This window comes from Coturnix japonica, chromosome 21 (genome assembly GCF_054131305.1).
Source record: "Coturnix japonica strain WE chromosome 21, WE-NBRP24, whole genome shotgun sequence".
Classification (NCBI taxonomy): domain Eukaryota; kingdom Metazoa; phylum Chordata; class Aves; order Galliformes; family Phasianidae; genus Coturnix; species Coturnix japonica.
Window position 1 is genome coordinate 7,544,546 of NC_140683.1, and position 25,236 is coordinate 7,569,781.

Here is a 25,236-nt window from a genome sequence, read left to right on the forward strand (position 1 = left end):
GAGGCGGGGCGGGCACACGGCTACACGCCCCAACATGGCGGCCACAACATGGCGGCCGGGCTGAGCGGGGCTGCAGATACACGGCCCGGCTGGGTGTTGGCAGCGCTGCAGTGATAGAACGGGCCAACGGGGGTGGCGGCCATGTCGGGGCCCAACGGGGATCCGCACGTGGTGCTGGGCCCCGCCGGGCGGGACGGCGGCGATGAGGACGGGGACGGCTTCGGGGAGGAAGGTGCGTGCGGGCAGCGCGCTGTGCTCACCGGGACCCCCTGCACAGCCCGGGCGGGTCCCTTAGCGGGGCTGTGGGAGGCCCAGCAAAGCCAAGCGAGGCCCTCGAGGCTGCGGTGGCTGCTCAGTGCCACGCGGTGATCCGTTGTGCAGCTGGCTGTGGCTGCGAGCTGCACTGTGGGCATCTCTGAGCTGAGCTGATTGTGTGAGCATTGCTTGGAGCGACACAAAGCGTCTCACAGCTGTAGCACGGCTGATGTTGCAGATGATGATGCAGTAGCGCGGTCTTGGTGTTCAAGACCAGGTTGGACGGGGCCCTGGGCAACCTGATCTAGTAAAGGTGTATGTTTGGTGGCCCTGCCAGGCAGGGGGTTGGAACTACATGATCCTTGAGGTCCCTTCCAACCCGGGTCATTCTGTGATTCTGTGGCTGATGGACGGTGCTGGTCACATCGCTGTGAAATGCGCCGTTGTACCGAAGCAAACACTTGAAACAGATTCTTTAAATAAAGCATCAAGTAGGAAGGCAGCTATCAGGATTACTTTGAATTAGTTTGGATTTAACTTGCATTACCCAAAGTCTTAATGGTGCACAAAAACACTGGATGGACTCGGTGCTTCCCAGCTCCCTTCTGTGCTGTGTTGGCAGGCTGAACCCAGCCAGGCCTTAGTGAGTCACATCCCGGCCTGGGAGCCTTACACACGTAATTCACAGGATGTAAATGCTTGGCCATAATGCCTGCAGCCTCATCAGGAACGTTGATCCCTAAGGTAGCTCTAACTGCTGAGAGCTGCCTTGTCCTTGCAATTTGGTCTTGTTGATAGTGGATCGCTGCACACTGGTGATCAGCCCATGGTCAGCTATTTCCATATGAGATCACAGGCTGTCAGACTGCCCCAAATGAGCACACTGCCCCCAGGTAACCTGCCTTAGATCTTGTTACCAGTTCTCCAGCTTCCCATTGGTCTCATTTGACAAGTGAACTCAATACCTGCAGCGTTCCATTGCATTTTACTTTACCCACGTGGTGGCAGGTTAGAGACAGCCCAAATGCTGTGGGCATTTTCTGTAAGAGCATCCATGACCTTCAGTGACAACATACTTGCATTGAACAACCTCTTATCTCTCTTGCTTTTAGAATACGCAGCAATAAACTCCATGCTGGACCAGATCAGCTCCTGCTTGGATCACCTGGAGGAGAAGAACGACCACCTCCACGCCTGCCTGCAGGAGCTGCTGGAATCCAACCGCCAGACCCGCCTGGAGTTCCAGCAGCAGAGCGAGCAGCACAGCGAGGGAGCTGACATGCAGGGCCCACAACCTCCTGTGTAGTGCCCTGGCCATAGACTCGATTGCAAAGGGGGCAATTACTGGTCACTGGTTTATTGAAAATTGAAGAGTTACCTCCTGCCCATTATGTAATCCTTCCTGTGGTAGCACCCAGCCATTCACCTCCATGTTTTCTTTCCCTTAGCTGTGTGATAAGTGCACACAGATGAGTGTAGGAAACTCGGCTCTTTTTGCTTCCAGCATTAACAGAAGCGTGGCCATGTAACATGGTTGGAGCTGGGTGCACAAAGCCTGAGGCTGTACAGGTTGTTTGCAGGGAAGCTCTCTTCACAAAGTAGAAAAATGATCATGGTGTTTTGTACTGATTCCAGCTGGGGAATGCTACAGCTCCAGCCCCTTCCCTCACACAGCACACCAGGCAGGGGCTGTCCTGCCCCCAGGCTTTCTCTGGCAACTCTGGTCACAGACACAGAGTTATGGGGGGAAAGCACAGATCATCTCCTGACTTGAAACTACAGCTTCCCCATTATTCACATTCACTGCAAGAACTGACAGGTAGCCCCACATCACTGGACTTCCCTGTTCCCTTCCAGGCAGATAAGATGAGCTACCAAGGTGATGTTTTTGACTTGGGTGGCTTCTAATTCTAATTCCTTGAGCTGCGATTAAGGACTCAAGGCTCAGAGAGGCAGAGCAGCCTGGTTTTCCTTATAGAGCTGGTGACTATGGTGCTCTGCCTGCCACAGGATGAGAGCAGAGCCCTCCCTGTATATTTTAACAGGAGTAATCACGAGCATTCTGGTTTGAAACTTAGTGAACTCGTCAGGACGGCCTGGTGCCACCACTGTGAAGCAAGTCTGAACTATTCTAACCTCTGTAGAGTTAAAGGAGTTTTTGTGAAAATTGAAGTTACAAGGAATCTGTTTTATTAAAATCAATTCAAACAAAATTTGTTCCTGAGTCTCCACTATGAGAATAGACTGTATGAAGCCTCATAGTATTAACAAATGACTAAGATGCACGTTCTTGCCTAACTTAGGACACAGCACTGGTCCAAGAGTGTGCATCCTTGAAAGAAAACCATTCTGAAGAGCAGAACTGGGCACAGTCTCCCAAGAAATCAACTTCTCTGCCTTGGAAGGAAGCAGAGAGGAACTACGGGTATAATTAGTGGAAGAAAATGGGAAAAAAGTCTGCATCCATCTACTTCATGACCCAAATCCCCCATGGAAAGGAAAAATAACCACATTACATTCTTCTTCCGAGTTCAGCAATCAAAGCAGACTTTCCACATAACTGCAGTATCCAAACTATACAAGTAATAACCAACACCATTCCCATATTAGACACGCTAAAGCCAGGCTTGTTTTATTCTTAAAATAAAAACAGCGGTAAAGTTGAAGGTTTTTGCTCTATTAAAAGACTCCGAAAATAAACATTTCCAGCAAATATCGTGTGTGAAGGGCTCTCCCTTTAAGGCCACTCTATCTGGGTTTGCGCCTAGAAGAGCGTCTGCACGCAGCAGAGGTCAGACTGGCGGTCTCACCTTTGGCAAGGGAGGAGGGCTCTGCTGCTGCCTCCTGGCCTCCGTGTGATGCCTCTTTCTGTCCCAGCTCCCCTCCGCTCCCTGGATCCTGGCAGTAGTCTGTGCCTTCCCCTTGCCTGGCTGCATTGGCTTCCTCCTCCTCCTCATACACAGCATGTCCCAACAACTCCCCCGCAGCGCTGCTCTCTTCAGCAGTGGATTTGCTCTCCTGGAGGCTTTCTTCTACAGCCACGATTCCACACACATCAGTCACGCTGGCCAGGCTTTTGCTCTCTGCCACAGAGGTGGCCAGCTTGCCCTTACCCTCTGGAGACCTCAAAGCTTGTTCTTGCAGTGCTGACAGCTCTGTACCCTCCTTGTCTATCCCATGGTTGACATTCATCTTCTTGCCGCTATCTTCTGATGGAGCAGGAGGCTGTTCCTGATCATCCAGCAATTGGGAGCTGGAGCTCTGGGAATGCAAGGGAGCCTCGGGACAGGCAGCTGCGGCACGATGCCTTGCCACCTTGTACCTCTGCAAACACAAACAAACCAACGTGAGAGACAAGTCCAGCCACATCGTGTCACTGCAGCGAGCAGCAGCTGGTCCAGGAAATCCTGCACAAAACCAACGTGAGTGACAGACTCTGCAAGGGCACAACCTGACTGAGCCGCTCTCCTGGCCTGGCTGCAGAGGCTTTCAAGCAGGGAAAGGTCAGCTCCTGTGAGAAAAAGCAGTGATATTAAAGATGTAATTACTCAGTGCTGAGTGAGCGCATGGCACACCTGTGGCTCCTGAGACAAAAGTCACGTCTGTTAACTGCTGATCTCAGTCAGGACTTTGTAGATACAACAGCACAAGTGACAGCTCGTGCTCCTGCTGCTGCCAGGACCTAACGCTGTACACGCACTCTGGGTACACCAGGCTATGCCCTGCCCTCACCTAGAGAGGAATGGTTTAATGTTTAACAGCCACAGCAAGACTTCAGTTGAAAGCTTAAGATTTTCCATTCTGCTGATATAAACCATGCAAAGCTGCTCACAGGAATCCTAAGATCTCAAGTATCCTCATCTTACAAGGAAATAAGGTTATCTCCAGAATAAAGCTTGGCACACGCTCAGTAAAATGACTCATTTACATTAGCTACCATGCTAAACCAGTAGAGGTCTGTAAGGAGGTTAAAATGGCTACTGGCCATTTTCAAGACCGGATTTCAGGATAACAGTGATGCTGTGCAGCCGACATGCAGCAGGAGGCTGCTCTTTCAAGTCCCAGATGCAATATGAAGTAACACGATACAAAGCTCCTCTCCACAGCAGCTCCCTTTGCCATCAACTCCCTTTCATCCTTCTGCACCTCGTTCTGGCTCTACCATCAGACCTCACAATTCAACAGGATTATTTTAAGTACACTGACTTTCACCACTGTCTAGGCTTGTTCTTTCCCTGCTCTCAGATGGTGGGATATGTGTAATATTGTAATGCACTGGAGCAAAGTTAGTGAGTCAAGTCATAACGCTGTACCCAAATTTAACCAGGCACAATCGTGCCAGGTTGTTTCCAGAGTGAAGCTGCAAACTGCCTCATCACCAGCAGACAGTTCTCTGCTTTGAGATCCTCTGTGAACCTACTCTGATACCACAGAATACTCTGAAACTGGAAATGATTTCACTCAGATTGTGACGCAGCCCAGCAGCACAGCTGTCAGCCTGCAGACATTTCAGGTTGGACTTCAGCCATAAATAATTCCTCTAAGTCACACCAGTGTCCATTTGAAGAGTATCTGATTTTAGCTTTTAAATGGGCCAGAAAGAAGGTACAGTCACTGCTGCTGCAGCTTCACTCCGTGCTGATCTAAAATAAGCCAGGAAAGCTGCAAGGCCAATTCCTTCATTCCAGAAATGACTAGCTGTGGGAGAGGATGAGCAACCCTCAAAGAACAGCTGCTTCTCCTGCTATTTGCCATTCCAAATCCACAGCTCTAAGTGTTGGCTTCTGCAGCAACCCCAACCCTTGCTGAAGGACACAGTGATTGATTGGGAACAACCTGTCTGAAAGAATAGCAGGAAAACTCTAAGATGCAACAGTAGCTGGATACATCAACGATCAGGAAACAGGTTTTGTGAGCTGGCAGGTAAAGTCAGCATGGGAGCCTCCCCTCTTTCCAGGGTGAGGGAGCACTGCTGTCCTACATGGGCAGTGCTAAGCAAAGGAGAGGGCAGAGCCAGTGCAAGTCCTGCACACCCACCTCAAGGTACCAATCCAGGCCACTCACAAACCAACAAGGACAGAACAACGGACATTCCAACCTTCCAAGACAGCCCAGCAGGGAAAGCTTCCTGATATGAAGCAATAAACGGCAATGCTGCTTCTTCGGGTGAAACCAGTCAAGCAAAAGAACAGCATCAGCTGGTAGAGATTTATGTTGACGAGTTTCTAGGAAAGCACTGCAGACAGAATGACAGACCTCATGTTGCAGGCTGACCCTGGGGACCAAATGGGCTCTTTCAGCTCGTAGCTTCCATATCTCAGAGCACTGTGCTGTTACAGTTCCAGATTTCTAAGGTGAATATCTGATTTTACCAGGCTCCTTCATGGATGAATCACACCCGAAATTTTGGCTAAAGGAGCTTTTCCTGCACTCATGGTTGTACTGCATGGAAAGATGCACAGGCACCAGCTCTCTTTAAAAGAATAGTTTCTTTGTGTTTTACTCTTTCCCCATTTTAACCCACCTGCAATCTGTCTAACAGGGAAAAGAAGAGGCTTAGACTGAACAACGGACTCTACAGGTTCAGCAAACAGATCAGACACTCTGAGGAAGACTTCCAACCAGAAACGGGCAACAAGATGACAGTAGCAGTAGCTGGGAAGCAGGACTGGGCTGGTTTTAGATCTAAAGGGGTGACAGGAGACAAGCACGGAGCACATCAGGAGAAAGCTGTGACACAACGGACACCAAGGGTGATGGAAATGAACTGAAGACGAGACAACTAACGTGGTGGATTCACTGAAGAGACACGCACAGGGGTAGTAACAAATGCCAGGCCATGCAATCGCCAAAGGGTCTAACCTGAAAGTTCTCAAAATGCATCAGGGACTTGCAGTGTGCGAGCCGGGCAGCAGAGTCGCTATGGTAGAATTTGTGACACAGCCTGCAGAGGTAACCTGCGACGGGGACCAGAAAATCCAGGCCTGTGAAACGGGAGGGGAAGGGAAATCACAGATCACATTGAATGGAACTCAAAATAATGAAAGTATGTTAAAAGGGAAATTAAACAAAGGAAGGAGGGAAGAAGAAAGGAAATTGGAAAGCTTTGCTTCTGTTAATGAGGGGTTTGCAAGACGACTTGCTGAATATCTTGTCTTACCATGGGATGGCTGTGCGCTTGATATTCAGAGAGAAATGTGGCTGCCAGAGCAAAGGAACTACACATAGCATTAAGGGGGGAAAAAAGAAAGGAATACAATGGAAAACTACAGAGAACATGTGATCTAATGCAATGGGATCAAACCAAGCAGAAGACAGCAGGCGCGCAAGAGGAACACGCAGAGAACATTCACAGCATGAATCATTATTCCATCTGCCACACGACAGTGGAAGGTTACAGCGATATGGGAGATTGGTGTAAACAGCACTCTCCTCGGGCACAAAATGGCCTCCACAGAGCTGCCCTCTGCACAATACAAGTGGCCGTTGGAGGTTTGAAGTCAGAATCACTTACAAGGTGGGGACAAGAGGGAGCCATCTGGAGGCAATGCTGCCCCCAGCCCAGCAACGTGTCTGAATAACCACTAAGTAGAATGTGGGGGTTCCAAAGCAGATGAAACACGCACAGTTTGGGCTCTAGCAGAGAGCTCGATGCCGTCAGTACTGTTCAGTATCTCCATATAGGCTGTATTTCTGCTGGAAAGTGTCCTCTCCAAATGCTTTCAGGCTCCATTTTTCCAGAGTATCCCTCATCTTTTACCTAGTTTCTTCAGTACTCCTATCCCATTTGCTCTGCTCCCTGCCTTGGTAAGATATCTCGCTCACACCACTTCTTCCTCAAAGGGAAAAGCAGCTGACAAACATCCACCACATCCCTTATCATCAGCTTAGAGTAACTTGGCCCCTTCTCCACACAGCAGTGACCTGCAACAGTCTGATGCAGAAGCTGAAGCAACATAACCAAAGAATTTGTAACAGCAGCAGATAGGGACCATCCTCTCTCATGGCACGCAGCCGGAGAACATTCGGTGGGCCTTAGTGCTTCTGTGTTTGCTTACCATAGGCTGTATCTGGACAATACTTCTCACTTCCTTTGTAATCCTCCAAAGACACTTCCTTCAGCCCAGTCTGGAAACCAAAAGAGCATTAGTGCCTAACATAGATATGTCAATTCCCTTCCATTGTTCTGGTAAACTCTGAAGCAAAACAGAGGATTCATATACCAGAAGTGGAGCTGCATAACATCTGGCTAGGGCCAGACACCCAATGTCAGACACCACTTCATGGCAAGGGTTAAAAACATCCCTTACATTCTGAGCCTGAAGTAGTTTAGCCGTGTACCTCCTCTTGGTAACAGCTCTTTACTGGGAAAACTGTATTTATCAAGTTAAACCTCCACACATATGTTTGCCATGAGACCAAGCTGCTGCTGGGCTATTCAAAGAGACTATGTCGTCTTTGATAGAAATTTGTTCCCTTGAAAAAAACACCACTTATGCTCCTCAACAACAAGGTAATGTTTGAAGGCATCAGTAGGAGCTGTACAGCACAACAGAAATACCCTTCTGCATCCACAGGTAGTGTTTGATTCTCTTTTGCACTGTCCTGTGCCCTGGAACTCCGGGGCCCTCACCCTCCTGCTGCAGGGTGGCACTAGACTCTAAACCCTGAGCTCAAGCAAACAAGAACAACCAAAGTCACACGAGCCCACAGCAGATTCTCAGATAGATAAGTCCTCATTTGCAAGGCATACCTGCTTGGCAGCAGAATCCTCATTTTCTACCAGCACTACATCAAGGTCTTCCCCCTCACCAGTTCCCTCCTCTTCTTCCTCCTCCTCTTCCTCCTCTTCATCGTCTTCAAAACAGCCAACAGCATCCACTGTGATCAACTCCTCTGAATCTTCAGGGCTGCCCAATTCTTTCTCTCCCAGTCTCACCTGTCAGGTACAGAAAAGAAAGAACAAATCAACTCGGCACTCTCCATCTAAGCACAGAAGACCCCAGGCTCTGAACAGACCACATCTGATGAGTAGATGGGACTGCAAAGAGAGGCACTTGCTTGCAGACACATCCACTTCCTTTCTCTTTTTCACACAACTTCTTCAACAAACTGGGTTTGGAGAACTGCATGCCTTCCCTTTATTCCCGCAATAGCCAGGGAAGCTGAAAGCTAACTTGATCTGCAGTGTAGCTGCCTCCAGCGCTGGGTGGCTCTCTACTCAGGCAGCATTACCTCTTTGGCTTTCTGTTTATGCTCAGGGGACTTCATATGCTCCACAAACTTGCGAGGGGTCTTGAAATGGCGGCTGCAGACAGTGCAGAAAGGACGAAGTGAGCGTTTGGCCAGCTAAAGAGAGAGAGAGGAGAAGACCAGCCAGTCACAAGAGGCACCACTCTGACGAAATACAGCTTAATCTTGGGTAAAACAGTCAGTCACAGGACTGTGTCTAAAACAGGCAAACCACAAAAAAAAGAGTCTCATTTTCTGGAGAAAGGGCTCCTATCTGTGAAAATGTCAGTGCAAAGGAAAAATCTGTGCTATGGTTATTACCTTGTGTTCTTGGGTCCTGCGATGTTTGATCAGATCCCCCGTGAAGTGTATCTGACAGGTGTTACACCACCGCTGCTGGCTCTCTCTGAAGTGACAACAGAAACATCTGTAAGTCATAACTTTTTACATTCCCCATAGAACACTGCAATGTGTAATTTGGTTCAGCATTATTTTCCTCAATATCACCAACTTTATATGCTTGGATTTATATTTTCTGTTTTCCAGCCCCTTACCTAGGGAATATAGCCCACACAGACAGAAAGGCATCAGTTAAAACAACTCTCCAATTTGATCTACTGCATTAAGAACTATATGCCAGGTCAAAGTAGACAGTACTATCCTTTATCAAGAAGGAAGATGCCAGAAACAGGCTAAGGTCTCTGAAACAAGACGGGTTTTGTACGTTACCCTGGAGCACAGGGGCACCCTGGTGCACTGAGGAATTTTGGAACTAATGTAGAACCTTGCTGAGATTGTGTTTGCTACATCAACCAACGCTCACCCATCTTTCTCCGCCAGCAACTTCTGCTCCTTCACCATAGGCAGTAGTGAAACAAAACAAACATTGCTCATGTGCTGAATCTCCCCAAGTCGCTGCTGGTGCTGAATTCCAGCCATGTGGGCTTGGAAATTCTAAGAAAAGGTTAAGAGAAAGATCCATTTAAAAATATTCAAAATACAGAATAATAATAGGCATGAGCTACACTTTCCATTCTCTTAAATGCGGTATAACAATGAAATGGTATAAAAGCTTAAGACCACGGCTGCCTGGGGATCCACCCACACTTGTTCTCTAGCAGGTTGCTTGCCAGCTCCTCAAAAGGAGTTTGCTTTATCTGCACACTTATCATTATTTTTCTTATGCTCCTCTGGCTTACAAATCCTGCGATGCACCTCCCCAGCTGGCCATCCAATTCACTTCTCCTTCATTCATCCCAGTCAGACCTTTGGATTTATACCTGCTGATTGCAGCAGTTGGTCTTGCAGATGTAACAGTAGAATTTAAGGGCTGATTCAGGGCTGGGATCAGCTGTGCCCATCTCGCAGGTCCACTGCCCTGGTTTCAGAGCCGTTGTACTGATAGCTCTGCTCTCGCTGCTCTGCTGGATAGTCACTTTCAGTGAACCTCCAGAGCTCAACACCTGCCAAAAGAAGGAGTCAATATTAAGTCAAAACTCTCAGTTGAAGACACTAAAACACTTGCATTTTAGATGTGCCCTAAGCTCTCCACCTCTAAAGAAAGTGCACTTAAGCTAGAATCCACAGGAGACTGATAAGACTCTCACAGTATGCTTCTTCTCCCAGCACTGCAAGATCACAAATCCCTGTGTCATAATACCAGGCCTAGCAGTACTAATGGTTGTTTCTTCAGCCTCAGTACAGTGTACGACCCACTTAGTGAAGACAAACATTGTTTGGTTCCTTGGTAAGGGACACCATCAGCTCAGGCTTCCCCACAGAACAAAAGGAAGCTCAGAATCACATCTGACAGAGGAAGAAATTCATACAAGGGCAGGATGACACAATTAATCACATGACCACAAATGTCTCCAGCAAAGGAAGTTGTGAGTCTGATTCATGCAATGGGTTAAACTTTATCTTTTTTTGCAGATTTAAACAACAAAAGATCTGGTTTAACATGTAGCACAAGGGCCAGGTGTTTCACGTAAAAGACTCTCATGTTGTGAGCTTCACCCATCTCTCACTTTTGCCAGGCTGCCTTTCAGAAGCATAGACTCCCATTACCTGCTCATGTCTGCTGCAATGGCAAGTTTCATAGCAGATGCACATCTACTACCATCACCCCATTTTTTTCACATCTATTCTTCAGCAACAAAAGGTGTATTTTTAGCTATGTCCCTTTAGTATAGATATTTTTAATGGTTCTTTCAATTAATCTTTCCATCCAAGTACTGAAGTCTTAGCAGACCCCAGTGTTCACAAACAGGCAGCAGTAGGTGAGGTACAGAAGCAGCAAGTCAGAGCAGACTGCACAATGATTGCAGACATATTATGCCTCATTGCCAGGGACAACAGCTTACAGCAGGAGACAGAGCTCCAGACGTGGGTGCCATCTGGTTCCCAGTGGCAACGGGCATCTCTGTGATGGAGTGGGAGGTTTTATGTTCTGTACCACCCCAGCCTGCATGGAACAGCATCTACTCACCTCAGGAGCCTTTGGTTCCTCAGAGAATTTCCTCTCTTTAGAGAGACTTTCAGCTGCGTACTGCTTTACATTATTTGTACCTAGGGACAGAGAGTCTTTTCAGCTGCCTTTAATCAAAATAGCCACAAGAGAAAAAAAAAAAGAAAAAGCAAAGAACAAAGCAGCAGGTGAATGAAGTCAGGGAGCTTTCCTCACAATGCTGCTGGCCATAAGCCCAGCTTACAGACCTGTTTCCAAATACACTCCATTAAAGGGGAAACTCTTCTTATCATTTGCATTTGCTAGGCAACAGCAACAGCTTTTAGGGGACTATGTTTGGATCTGGTTCCTACATCTTCTCCTCCTTTCCCCACCCTTTATGTGGGGGAGGACATTTCTGAAGACTCACAGGATCTGGAGGTGCTGAATGTTAAATGCAGCTCAGGCAGGGAGTGTCCTAAAAATACAAATCATGGTGCCCAGGAACTCACCATCAGCTTGGACATGGGTGCTCAACTCTTCCTTGCTGCCTGCTGCATTCTCTAATGCAGACTCTTCAGTCACACTTAAAAGATATCAAGAAAACAACCTTATTTGTAATGTTATAAGACCAAGAGATTCAAAAGACAAAGGCATAGGCTGGAATCTAGGCTATCACACTCTCCACTAAATCCCCCAAATCAGAAATCTACTGGATGTGTATTGCAGGCAGAGATTCAGCAGAAATGAATGAAAACAATGGAGAATGGCATTCTAGGACAGATTCAGAAGCAGCAGCCAAGAAATCAGGACAAGAAAGTTAGAACTGATTCTCTGAATCACTGCCCTCTTCCATGTGAGAACTGCAGGGAAGTAAGCTCATACAGGCTATATTCTTAGTAAGAGCTCTGAGAGCTCATTCCTTTCCTGACTGGCAACCTGCAGGGAATCTGCAGTACCTGGACATCACTCCAGGTTGCTCTTGTGCATGAGGTGATGACAGAACTGAACCTGTCAGAACTGAACAGTTTCTCCATTATATTTCTCTGGGATTTCATCATAACTGCCTGTTCTAATTGTTTCAATAGTGTTTAATTCCAGATTCCCTACAGCTCTGCTTTCGGGGGAAGTGGAGCTCTATGAGACACACATCAAACAATTTTGCTTTGTTTGCATTGGTGCTACTGATCTGCTAAGGAGAAAAAAGATCCTGAGGAGATCGCTGAGAAAAAAAAAGTAAGCTGAGTTGCAGAGGGCACAGAATGTACTTTACAACATCTTTTTCTATCCTCTATTTTTTCCCATAAAGATAATACTTTCACCATGGTTTGAATGCCTTCTCTTTCAGGCCAGCCCAATATCCCACCTGCCGGCATCCTTCTGCCAGCAGGGAGCAACACATTCTGCACAGACAAGAATCCAGACCGTGCAGGTACTGAATCCTGTGATCAAAAGTATCACATAATTTATCAGATTGATAAGTGATAATGTAACTGGGTTACACAGCTATAAATATGCAGCAGTTTGGGCAGTGCAAGCATGAAGAAAACAAGAATGGTTGGCATTAACATTATTTGTCAAGTACTGCCAACAGGCTCAATGCTATACCACAAACAGATGGTGCCAGCACTCCAGGGCAAGGGTTTGCAGTTTAAACTGAAAGTCTAGGGAGCAATCAAAGGAGCAAAAGCCATTGCAAGCAGGAGCTGAGAAGGAAATGGTGTTATATGGATACTTGTCAGGCCATGCTAGAAGAACTGGGTGTTCAAGGAGGATTTGAAGATAAGTGCTTTCCACACCAGAATGAGGATGCTGTTCCAGGCATACAGATGGCACATAGGAGAAAAAGCAGAAGTGGGAAAAAACCTGAAGTGAAGGAGGAGGCTGGTATTCCTGGCCAATGGAAAATGGAATGATGAAACAAGAAATAAAAGTGTGGCACGAAGTGGGGCAGACCTATCCTCATCTGTGAAAGGCAACATTAGAACAGTAAACTGTGTTTCTCAGAGACCCATCACCTGTTCATTAACAGTAAACAAACACTTCAAACAAAGCTAAGGAGTCAAATATTCCAACCAAATAGCAGCCATAAGACATAAATCAAATCTGGCACTCCTCAGCTACTGCTTTGGAAAGGATGTTCCCAATAGCAGGTTTGCTGCACTGAGATCTGTCATTCCTCAGACGTGATACTTTTTTTATTGTATGTAACAGGACTTTGATTGTTACCTACTAAATATTAATGTAATTAACTTTAGCAAACAGATTAACAAAACATATGCTCAAAAAGCATTTGACTTAGCCTAAACTGAATTTATGCACTCTCTTGCTAGTTCACAGTCCATAATTCACAATGGTCTCTGCTCACATAATATTTATCACTCTTTAATGTTTTACACGATGAAAGTAATATCGGAACATCAAAGTGATCTTGGAACGTTCTCCCTGAAGCTAACCATTAATCTCTAATCTACAGATGGGAAACCAGAGAGGTGAAGAAACGTGTCCAGAACCACGCGGTGAATTGTTAACAGGGAAGATAAGAGGACCCAGGAGCCCTGACTCATAGTCATTAACATATGTCGGAGAATTCTCAATTCAGTGCCTCCAGAAATCTTTATTCACTCCTTCCTGTTCTCCCCCTGCAATAGCTAACAGTGACAGCTCTGGAAGAAGGACAGCACTGTACAGATGGCATGAGCTCTGTTACATGCCTTCCCACTAGATGGCAATACAGCCTTGTCTGCTTCTTCCTGCACCCTTTGGAATGCAGGGGGTGCCAAGACAGGCCTGCAAAGAAGCCCTTGCAGATAATAGGATTGCCCTTATTTATTTTTACCCAACAGACAGGGGTACTGGCAAGAGAATCTTTGCAGAAGGGATATTGATTCCCTTCCCTTTCCCATTCCTCAAAAAAAAAAACCCCTATGTTCTCTTACACCTGCCATAACCTAGCACAAGGCCTTTCCTCTCTGCTGATACCTGGCTGCTCATTTCCCCTTATGGCACTTAGGCAAGAAAATTAAGAGAAATAGCTCAGAATGTTAAAGCTCTCTCTGCTTCCTACAATAATTCTGGCAAGAGAACACAGGAGCAAGCGTGACTTGGTTGCATACTTGCATAACACGTATCTTTTCTTTTTCATTCCTATCCTTGTGTCACCTACAACAGAACCCCCTACAAACACCCTGGATCTCAGTTAGCATCAACAGATTTCCTGAGCTGTTCACAACCCTTTGAAATACCTCCTAGATGCCAGACATCAGACCAGTACAGTACTGCGCTAATTGCAGGAAAATAAAATTAGACAATAATGCTAAAGCCGGTAACTATTTCAATACCACATTCAATAAATACCTCTTCAGTCTTTTTGCTGCAGGCTCAGTGTTCAGTACAGATTCTGCTGGAGTTCTTGGCTCTGCAGGAACACAGAAGATTTCCTTAGTAAAGCTGACCATGCCACCTTAAGCATGTCCCCTACATGAATGGCCAATGCCCATAAAGCTATTATAGAACGAATAATAACACACACTTGCTTATTCTAAATTTGAAAACCACAGTGATAAGGTTGAATAACAAAAGAAATTAATAATGACCCAAGAGATTTGAATTTTATTGCAGCTGTGATCGTAAGAGGTGTGGTCCAGTAAGAAATCCGTGCTGATTGCAACTGGTTCTGTCTCAGGTGTTTAGTCTGTGAGACATTCAGTTCATCATGTTCAAGGCCACGTGGAAACTTGAATTTCAAACCAGTTTATTTTTCTTCCATCATCTTAAAAGAAGCTCATTGTCAGGGTGCCTTTGAAGAGCCTTCCATGCAAGGGATACACAGCAGGCTTATAATACAAGTACACTTTTTACCTGGATATTTTAAAAGCACCAAAAGCTGTGACAGCTAATTTTGGTATTTGCAGTTAGAGAGAAGGGTAAGACTACAGCTGTGTCTGGTCTTTGCTGCAGGAATAGCCAAGAGGAGTTTATCATCTAGAAGCATTTGTTTCACTATAGGCTCACTCTTACCTGTGAGCAGGGAGTTGTTCTGCTCCGACCCTGCTCGCAGTTCCCCTCTAAATTCATCACCATGCATGTGAGATGAAGAACCCGCATCCAGCTCCCGCTTCCTGTCAGGGAGCCTCTGGAAGTCCTGCAACAGGCAGAGTGTCTCAGGAGAAGGCACAGCCCAACTGTGGAAGTCTATCTTATCCAGCTCATCTTTTTGACAGTTTTATCTACAGTTCAGTCAACTGCTCTAAGTGCTAAAGGAGCACTGAACTCCAAAATGGTCTGAAGTTTTGAGCCCACCTTGCGAAACATCCGGTTCTGCCGCTGGAAGGGAAGGTTGGGGAAGCCCATACGAGTGGGCTTTAATGAGACCCCAACAGGTGGTGGCCCCAGGAGGGAATGCCTCGTAGCCTGAGGGAAAAACTGCTGCAGTGCTGGGGCTGTCATGTTAAATCCACGCAGGTTTCCTACAAATGCAAACACAGCACATCAGCACCCTGCAGCACGCAAGAGAGAGAGAGAAAATCTTACCCCCACATACACAGCAGGGAGAAGGGAAGGGCTCATCCGCACAAGACAGTGTCTTTCCCTGGGTGCAGTATGACTGCTCTGTGCTTTACCCTTTTTAGTCTCCATTGAACAAGTTGATGTGATAGCAACTATTACTATACATTGAGCCATGTAATTATAATCGTCCCTGCAGGCTAGGATCATTAGAGCAATTATCTGATCTGAGCACACTAGTACTTATGTTTGCATCAAAGCAAGGTATGGTTTTACAGAATTTCTCAGTAAAAAAGGGAAATTCATCCCACGTTTGTGCAGCTGACAGCTCACACCATGGCGTGGCTGCTATTTAACATGGGCCAGCAACAGCATCTCATTGAAAACAACACCAGACTTTTCAAACAGGAGATTTCACAGTCTTCTCCGCCATCCAGTTATCATACAAGCTCAATGTGTCAACCTGAACGCAGACACTTGAGAAGCTGCCATTTCCAATTATAATGCTCTGCTTTCTGAACAGTGCTTCTCAGCATCCACAGACTACTGAGTCTCAAGAGTTCCTAACAAAGGTGGTCCTTGCTAACCCCATTTCAGGGGTGAGGGAATGGAAGTGCACAGATGTCTCAGCTGCACCCTCAGAATCTGCCCACCATTCTGAGAACCTGGACTTACACTGCAGCTTTTTCCTTCTCGCTTAAATTACTGCACACTCTGGCTGTTTAGCAGCTGTTAAAACAAGCCAGGGAAGTTTGGATAGAGGCAGACAAAATCTGAAGTCAAGCTACACTGCTGAAAGCCTGGAACACAACAGGAAGCATTTCCTCACGTTTGCCTTCAGAACTAATCTAATCTCTTACTGCTTAGCATAAATGATCTCTTACTGTAAAAATACATAGAGGCATTTAAAAAGACAATAAGGCAAGAATTCAGCTCCTGCTCTTGCTTTACATCCTTTAAAGAACTATATGCATATTTCAAGTGAAGTATTTATTTTTCCCTATTCCTACTGCTGAAGCCACGTACAATGAATTATTCATCCCAATGTCTCCCAGGTTCAGAACTACTACAGCATCAAATATTCTTACACGGTAACCCAAACCTGAAAGGACAAAAAAAATCAGATCTCTAAGAAGGACCACACTGAGCACCACATCTGTACTACACACTACCCACAGCTGGTGCAGTCACTGAAAGACAAGTCAGAACTCAACTCAGTGTGTAGAGTTGAAAAGAGAGAGGAACAACACCAAATCCAAGTGCTGCTGAGCACTCATTAATAAGCCTTCTCCTGTTTTCATACCTAATTTGCCTCAGGCCTTTGGCATCCTATTTAAATACAACTTCTCAGTAAGAGATTTTGCTTTAGAGAAGAGGCCAGGCAATGCAAACACCAATGTATTTGAAAGGAGAATGACTGGCTCTTCATCAAACTTCTTTTCCTCTGCCACAGACATGCACTTCAATCTGGATATACATTCACAGTATGATTTGTTTTTTATTACTGTAAGTTTCCCTACAACCTGACAGAGATCTACAGAGAGCCACTGGAGTCACTATGGAGCCCTCTATTAAATGGGCAAGAGAACAATATGCAGAATAAATCTATTGTCTACACATATGGGCACAATTCATACATAAGACAAACATTCAAGGCATTCATCTAAAGTAGGAACTTGAAAACCATCCCAGGTACTGATCTTCTGTGCTGAAAACAGCTGCCAGTTAAAGATATTAGGGAAAAAGCTCTGTTTGTATGTTCCTATCTTTATGTTAGCAATGCTATTATTAAGGCACCTTCATAAATTTGTTTGGAAAATGTACCAAAAAAATCGACTTTTGGAAATATAATGATAGCAAAGCGGTGATACTACAGTCCATACAAATGGCAGTCAGTTCAGGGGATCAAAATTGCACACAATTGAAACCTAAATCACTTTTCACCACAATATCCTTTATTTATCTGCACTCCAACAAGATTAGACAAAGACAAGCACCTATTTCTGCAAACAATGTTAGCATACACATAACAAATGATGAAATAAATTAAGTCTTCCTAATGAAATAAGCTGATTTAGGGGGAAAAAACAACTATTTTCCTTCATATATTGATGAAAAATGCTCTTTCCACCAATTCTATGAGAAAATCATTTTCCAATGCATGTATTTAGCATTAATTATTAACCTGGTAGCTTCTAGTGCTATCCTCAATTGTGAACATTTAGGAACGTGGGATTTTCACCAAGTGAAGAACTTCCATAATGTGTAATATGTACAGATTTGAAGGGGAAAAAGACAACAAACAAAAACGCCAAATGCAAGGACTGCAATGGTTAAGGAAGAAACAGCCACACTGTGGTTTCAAGCCATGAAGAATGATTAAATAACTGCAGTAAGCGTCTCCCATAACGACAGTACCTTGCATCTGTTGCATGAGTAAGGCCCGCTGAAGCATAGGATTGGCATTGAGTAGGGATGGTTGGTTTGTTGCCCGTAAGCTCAGCATCTGTTGCTGTTGCGGTGGTGGCGGCGGTGGCAAACCACTGGAAAAGAGGGTATTACTCATAAGAATCCAATCAAAACCGTACACCTAATTTTCAGGCACTTGACAAGTATACAACAGAGCAGCAGAGAGTCGAAATGCTCATATACATGCATGACAAGATACCGTACACCAACACTGTATCCTCTTTCTTTCACTCTCCTGGAATTTCCAGAGCTGACAGATTGTCTATCAAGAAATGTGCGGTCAGAGAGACCTCCTCAGCACCAAACCCACATAGAGCCTGTCAAGCAGCATTAAAAATACACACCCAGGAGCTGACTGCAGTTCTACAGCATTATGCAGCAGCTCTTCGGTCAAAACCACTCATCTAAATTAGCAGCTACATTTAATAACGACAAAAGTTCAGACAAACAGGGAGTTCTCAGCAGCTTAAAGAACATTTTCCAAAACCTACACCTCCCACATGGAGCCAGACAGGTCATAACTGTAAATGGTGCCCCCTAACTGCAAGAACAGGGCGATAAAATGAAGCACAGCCTTTGCATTTAAAACACCAGGAGGAAGAATCGTGCTGAAAAGGACTCCCTGGTCCCAAGGAGGGTGGAGCAAACAGGAGACAAAAGTCTGAGGGAAGCAGCACGCATTTCTTTCTCCAGGCAATCACTTCTGCAGGCAATAGCAAGGTCAGGGCCTCCTCTAAAAACGACTGCTGACACAGCTAAATCTGTCAGGGCTGCAAAGAGGTACAAACATGGATCAAAATAACCGTGTTAACAACAAAAAAATAACAACCCAACCTCTTAACAGATTTTACAGCAGCGAATCTTCACGCTCGCTGTGTTACATTGTGCCAGTCTCAGAGCTAAGAAATTTGTGCTGGAAAAATCTTACATTGAGAGGTACCTGAGAATTACATGCTACTTCTCAATCAGCCTCATTATGGCACGTTAATGGTTAGTTTTAGAGATTAAAAAAAAGATTTAGTGAGATTAATACTTCCAGAACAGAAAGATTCTCTCATTTTCAAAACCACACGCTTTGCAAAGCCGTTTTTCTAACTTATTAAATCAGAAAATTTGCTTTCCTCTTGAAATCACACCCTATTGCTGTGAATTTCCACAGCGTAAGGCTTCACAGGGCCCAGCCACTGCAATTAAACACATCATTTCAGAGCATTTTTTCTGAGTTCAATGAATCTCAGCTCATCGGGGACGACCGCTCCATCCCACACAGCTGCTTTCTCCCTTGTATATTTTTTAGGACCTCCTGCTTATCTGCCTCTTCATTGCTGCCAGACACCATTTGTTCTTTATTTTTTAATGGAAATACCATTCTCCCCCCCTTAACCGTTCAAGCCCCAGCTGTGGTACCACAGCACAGGTAAGTTGTACAGCATCCAACGACCCCGTCTCCTGAGCAGGAGATTGGGGGGGGAGAGGATAGAAGGGAATACAAAATAAAGCAAGCAGAAGTTCAATCAGTGTAATATGGATGTAAAAATTAAAAATAAAATAAAATAGTGAAGCACGTCCCTGTTTAACACGGTATATTTCTGAGAGAAAAGGCATTCTCCATTATCCAGAGACCCCCCCCCCCCCGCGAGCAGGGAGGGAGGGGAGGTGAAGGGAGGCCTCTGCCTCGGAGCATCCCTTTATCCCTGGGCTCTGCCCTGTTTCAATGCTCGCTGTACGGCTCTCACTCCCCCCCTCCAGCCCAGCACCCCGCGGTGCGGCCTCCCCACAGCGCGGCCCGGCCCGCCGCCCCTCGGCCCGAAACCCCTCATCCCCCCCAACGCCTCCGGGCCTTCATCCCCCCCTTTCCCGGCCTGCAGTCCCCCGTTTCCCTTTGTCGCCTTCCCCGCCTGGGGAGGGCAGGCACGGAGCCAGGCTTCGGCCGGAGGCGGAGGAGAGCGGTTCCCTCGGGACAGGCCCGCGATCCCCGGCCTCGCGTAGCGGCGCTTACCGGCCTCCCTGCTGCGCCGGGGGGTGGTGGTGGTGCTGCTGCTGGAGGAGGTGCTGGAGCTGCAGCAGCTGCTGCTGGAACTGCTGCTGGTTGAACATGGCTGGGGAGCTCCGAGCGGGGCGAGCCTGACACAAAACGCGGCAGGGAGAGGGAGGCAGCGGCGCGGCTCAGCCCAGCAGCCATGGAGCAGGGGAGCCGCCGCCGCCGCCCATTCATTCACTGAGCCGATCCCCCCTTTCCTCCTCCTCCTCCTTCCCCCCGGGGTCATCGCAAAGCGGCAGCCCGCGGAGGTTTCCAAACCCCACCTCCTAAAACCCGCTCCCACCCTCCCCTTCCTTCCCCTGCCCGCCGGCACACTCACATCGCGCCCCGCGGCTCTCACCGCTCCCGGCCGCCCGCCTCCATCTTCCCCGGGAGGACACCGGCCCAGCCCCGCAACCCGGGCACCAGCGGCTCCTTCTGGAGGGGCTGCAGGACCCGGCCGCACCCCCTGCTCCGGGAGAGCGGCCCTGCAAGGCGGGCATCACCCCTACAAGGCGGGCATCACCCCCGCAGCCTCCTCCCGCAGCGCCCCGACTCGCAACACCCCCATTTCTCGTCTCTTGCACACAGGAGTGGGGGGTCCCGTCCCTTGGGAGACCTGGGAGGGGATGGGCACCATCTGTGCGGGGCTGGAGAGGGGATAATTACTGACCAGCTGAAGTGTGGGGAGCAGGTGGTCTCCAACCGCGTTAGTTTGCTGGTTTTTTGTCTTTTTAAATGGTCCGGGGGAATCTCTGGTGACTCTGAAAACAAGAGTTAAAAATCCCCAACCAGCGGCCCCGTGGCTGTTTGCTGTGTCATATCTTGGCGAGGCTGCCACGAGAATCTGAAAGAAAACAAGCAACTTTTGTAGCACTGCTCTGCACCATACACCAAAATGACTTTATTAGCAGGTCCATCCACCTGTGCTTTATTTGTTTATTATCACCAGAGTTTGTCACAAAACCACCCTTCCAGCACCTGTTTTCTGTGAGCAGTGACTTAATTTTAACCATGTCCAACACACACGGCCTCTGTGTGAAAAAATATTGTGGCTGTCATTCCTTATATTACTCCTAGTGAGGGTAAAGATGCATTTCCGCTCATTGCCATTCCAGAGAATCCATCCTGAAATAATTTACTTTATAAATAGTCTTATTATCTGAGCCAATAAAGACCTCTTGACTCATTAAAGGGCCCCAGGATTGATTGGTAGGTGAAAGTATTGCGAGCTGAACACAACTCCTGGTGATGTACAGTTAGCACTAACAGTTTTCAACACAACCACATGTGCTGATTTTTCCTTTGGGCCTTTTCATACTGTCCTGATTCTACGGTCATCAATCTGGAGATGACCATCCACATCCATCAGTGACTGTCATGGTCATGCTCCTTTATACTGTCAAAGCTGCCCATGCACAGAGGAAACACTCTCCTGTTAAGCATTGAAGCTCAAGTACCATCACATAGAATGCATACATGGAACAGAAAACATGTTGAGTCTTTCAGATGAATTTGCATATTGATCCTTTTTGCTCTTGTAACTACGCTGCTACAGCATTTACCAGTGGCAAGATGGTCAGTTTCACAATCCTAGAGATACATGACATCTCCCTGTATTAACCAGATGCATAAAGGACAGGCATTGGGTTGTAGAAATGACCACAGCTCTGGGTAGCTTGGTGTTAATTGATTTATTTTGTGTATGCTTGTGTATATTTCTATAACCTAAGGGTTGTTTGGTTTTTTTAAAGTATTCTTGGTATGTAACGTTGACAGTGGCAGAAAATCAGACAGTTATAAGAATTAAAAGGTCAAGACAGGAAAATGACCCAGAAAGTACTCAACAATAAAGAGATGAGCCAACAACTGCATTATGCTTCTATATGATTAAATGGGGTTGTGACATTTCTTGGTAGATAAGGGCACAGACCATAGGAATGCTTTTCATTTAGGAGCTGGATTGCATTGTATATTCAGACATATTTTTGCTGGGCTACATGAATTTGTTCCAGGGAGCAGATCAGGCCTGCAGGTAATGAACCAGTTCCAGTTTACAGAACATGCCTGGACTGTGCAGTTGCACGTTTTAATTTTAACTCCAATGAAGAACTGCTGTGCAGTCCTTGCTGAAGCTGCACACTCACATTTTCAAGAGCAGTGATCTCAATTTCCCAGTGCCTATGAGAGGTACTAAAAAAATCTGTTGCCTACCATTTCCTCTGAAGCCTGCAGTATTATTACTCACCCATTTCACTAGGATATAAGCTCGTTCTCACTTCAGTATCTCAAAACCTACCAAACTCCTCAAAGAAAAAAGCATATGGAGCTATGAAGTACTTTTTTTTTCCTCCTCCTTTTGGAGACTATCCATTGAAACCATAAATAACGGGGTCAAGTTTCACCAGCCCTGCCCTCCAAGGCTGATAGTACTTAATGGAATTACTCTGTTTTCCATGTCTGTTTTATCTGTAGGAGGGTAACATTCACATACAGAAGAAGTAGCGCACAGTAATCCAAAGCAAAATGATCAGTGGGATATTTGTAACCACTCATCCTTCTATTGCTTCAGAAACCCTTCCTAGTATTTCTCCACTAGCAGGGCAGGCCCAAAGGATAGAAACGTATACACTACGTTTACCACTGTTTCACTCCAGGGCTAATTTGCTTCTCTTGGTTTCAAAAGGTAGGAGCTATTTTGTGTCACCTCACCAGATGTGTAAAGCACAGAGAGCTCAGCTTTGCTGCTCATTTGAACTCACATTGATATCCAGGCCTCTTTCCTAACAGACTACATAACAGTCAGCTTCTTTCCTTATATACATTCTGGCTTCTGTGGAGCTGTGTTGAAGACAAATCTTGCCCACAATCCATTCTCAGACCAGTTCAGCAAATTCCCTGCTTCAGAACGGAAGAAAAATAATCACCGTTATGTCCTGAAAGGAAAAGCACTGATCACAGCCCTGTGAGCTGGTTTGCTTTCAGATAGCTTTTCTAACCAATTAGAACACCAGAGAAACCATCTTTGTGAGACAGGTACAAGAGATCAGCAATGCTATAATGCTATAATCAGCATCATCACGCTATAATAGCATTTGAGCACCTATATAATACCTCTAAAATTAATATGAAGATACAACCACCCCTTCCAGGAGCACAGCTCAATTACTCTCACCTGTGCTCCCAGAGCTGACCCAACACTCACCTCAGCTGATTAATCAGAGGTTCAGGCTGTGATTACCAATCTCCCATACACCTCTATTTACAAACACTTCCCAAACAAATTTCTACCTGGAAAGAATGGAAACCGTGCAACACTTGCACTTCCAAGAAACAGTTTGCAAATGACTTGGAGAACTATCAGCTAATTGCATTCCATGGTTCTGCCTCTTTCTCATTTGACTGTGTTATTTTTGCAAGGACAAAAATCCTGTCTTCTTTCACAACCACTGCTGCTCTTCAGTATTTCCCTAATGGATGACCACATTGCTGTCTGTCTCCTACAGCTTGTACAGGCTGCTGTGTAAGTCATAGGCAGGAGGTATAACAGAATCTAAAGGCCTGTGTGTTCCTAACATCCTTACAGCTACGGCTCTTGCAGGAGAGAAAATGGAAGGTTTAGGACTGGGATTTTAAGTGCCTGCAGTTCCCATTTCCATCAATGGGAGGTGTAAGTTATCTAGAGCTTGCTGAAAATCGAGCCTCTCTATCTTCAGTGCTGTTTGGGTCTGACTGAGCTGCATAGCTACAACTGCTGCCGAAACACTTAAACAGACTCCATTATATTAACGAGTTCTTGTAGGAGTAACACTGCAGGCGCACACTGTACTCTTATTTCTCCCAGAGTGCAACTGCAAAGCTGAGGATGCAAGAACTTATTCTTTAAACCTCTGTAAGAGTTCCACTAATACTGAGATATATAATAACATTGATAATATTATCATGATATTGATAACACTGATCTCTCTGCTAAGAGATCTGTGCAAAATCCAGCAATATCACTGCATCACAAAAGCTGCAGTGGTCACAATCACACATCATTAATGTAATAGGAGCATTAGAGGCAGGTGTGGATTCATAGGGATGAGTGCAAGGGAAGGAAAAAAGTCAAGTCCCTATAAGCATTAATGAGGCAATAAGCATTGATGTCAGCAGGCAGCAAGAACAGGTGGATGGGAAATTGGTAATCACAGCCTGAACCTCTGATTAATCAGCTGAGGTGAGTGTGGGGTCAGCTCTGGGAGCACAGGTGGCAGTAATGGAGCTGTGCTCCCGGATGGGATGGAGCTCGACTCCACCTCCTCCAGACCTCATTTAAGGGCTGACCACCACTAAGGCAGCATCTCTTGGAGGCTGCTGCTTGGTGGAGGTTGCCTCAGCAGTTCCCAGCAGACTGAAGGCTTCCATATGGGTGAGTTTTTCCTGTAAGTAACCTTTTGGGTATTTACTACCATCTTTTCATTGCTGTCACTGTACAACAGGGTTCTCCAAAAGCGAAGAAGGATCTAGCAGGTGAATCTCAGAGCTGACAAGGCAGCCTTACCAACCAGCTCCTGGTGCCACTGCATCCAACAGAGGCCCAATCAAAGCAAGCAGCAGTGATAGGGCAGGTGTAAGATCAGTAGGAAAACTAGCAATAGGACCGTTGATTTCTAAGCAAACAGGTTAACAATGAAATATAACTAATACTAAGATAACAGCATCTATGTTGGAGGAGAATCATGTAGCTCTATAGGCATACAGGGATATGACTGAGTTGGAAGTCAATACTGGTCTGACTTTAAATAGAGCACCTAGGAGCACAGAAGCTTCAGATGACGCTAATTAGTCATCAAGGCTCATTAGCATAGCTATTGTATTACAGGATACTGTTGCAGTGGTGTAGTCAGGTAGTTTACCAGCAGTAAACTGAACCATGTGCTTAAACTTCAGGTTATGCCAACTTCTAGGAACAAAGCAATTTCCTTCTCATGGTTCTTTGTATAATGCTTTAAAGATCCGTGTGGTATGGAGTGCCCTAAACACCAGCTCTGACCCATAGAGGAAGGTGACATCGCTCTTTAAATGCCTGATGCCTTTTGGTCTTTGCTTTGACCTCTACAAAGGGGCAGCATCAACTTCTGCATTAAAACACATTAAGATAACAATTAAAACATTAACACGAATTGCACAGCTTGGAATCTATCGCAGGTTTCGGTGCTCCATCCCCCCGCTGTGAGTTCTGTGATGCAGCCCCTCACAAACTACAACTCCCATCGTGCAGAGCAGCGTCTGCAGCTTTAAAGCGCCCCACTGCGGCGGCTCGCAC

General features: G+C 46.1%; 2 protein-coding genes across 7 annotated transcripts; one reads left to right on the forward strand and one right to left on the reverse strand.

Annotated features, from left to right (window-relative positions):
• Positions 1-24: 24 nt before the first annotated feature.
• Positions 25-2,968, forward strand: BBLN (bublin coiled coil protein). The gene is made up of 2 exons (XM_085521456.1): positions 25-232; positions 1,368-2,968. The coding sequence occupies exons 1-2, from the start codon at positions 142-144 to the stop codon at positions 1,559-1,561; spliced, it is 285 nt and encodes a 94-aa protein (XP_085377582.1). The 5' UTR covers positions 25-141; the 3' UTR covers positions 1,562-2,968.
• CIZ1 (CDKN1A interacting zinc finger protein 1) lies at positions 2,862-20,327 on the reverse strand. 6 transcript variants are annotated; one of them, XM_015879169.3, is made up of 16 exons: positions 20,290-20,327; positions 19,908-20,032; positions 17,858-17,982; positions 15,236-15,402; positions 14,954-15,077; positions 14,291-14,351; positions 11,446-11,519; positions 10,976-11,055; positions 9,768-9,950; positions 9,311-9,441; positions 8,809-8,893; positions 8,491-8,604; positions 8,009-8,194; positions 7,314-7,383; positions 6,118-6,239; positions 2,862-3,579 (listed from the first exon to the last, which is right to left on the reverse strand). In XM_015879169.3, the coding sequence occupies exons 2-16, from the start codon at positions 20,003-20,005 to the stop codon at positions 3,004-3,006; spliced, it is 2,196 nt and encodes a 731-aa protein (XP_015734655.2). In that variant the 5' UTR covers positions 20,006-20,032; positions 20,290-20,327; the 3' UTR covers positions 2,862-3,003. The 6 variants fall into 6 exon arrangements, with proteins under 6 accessions (XP_015734655.2, XP_015734654.2, XP_085377546.1 ...); XM_015879168.3 differs by having other exon boundaries at positions 20,269-20,327; XM_085521420.1 differs by lacking the exon at positions 6,118-6,239.
• Between the last annotated feature and the right edge of the window lie 4,909 nt (positions 20,328-25,236).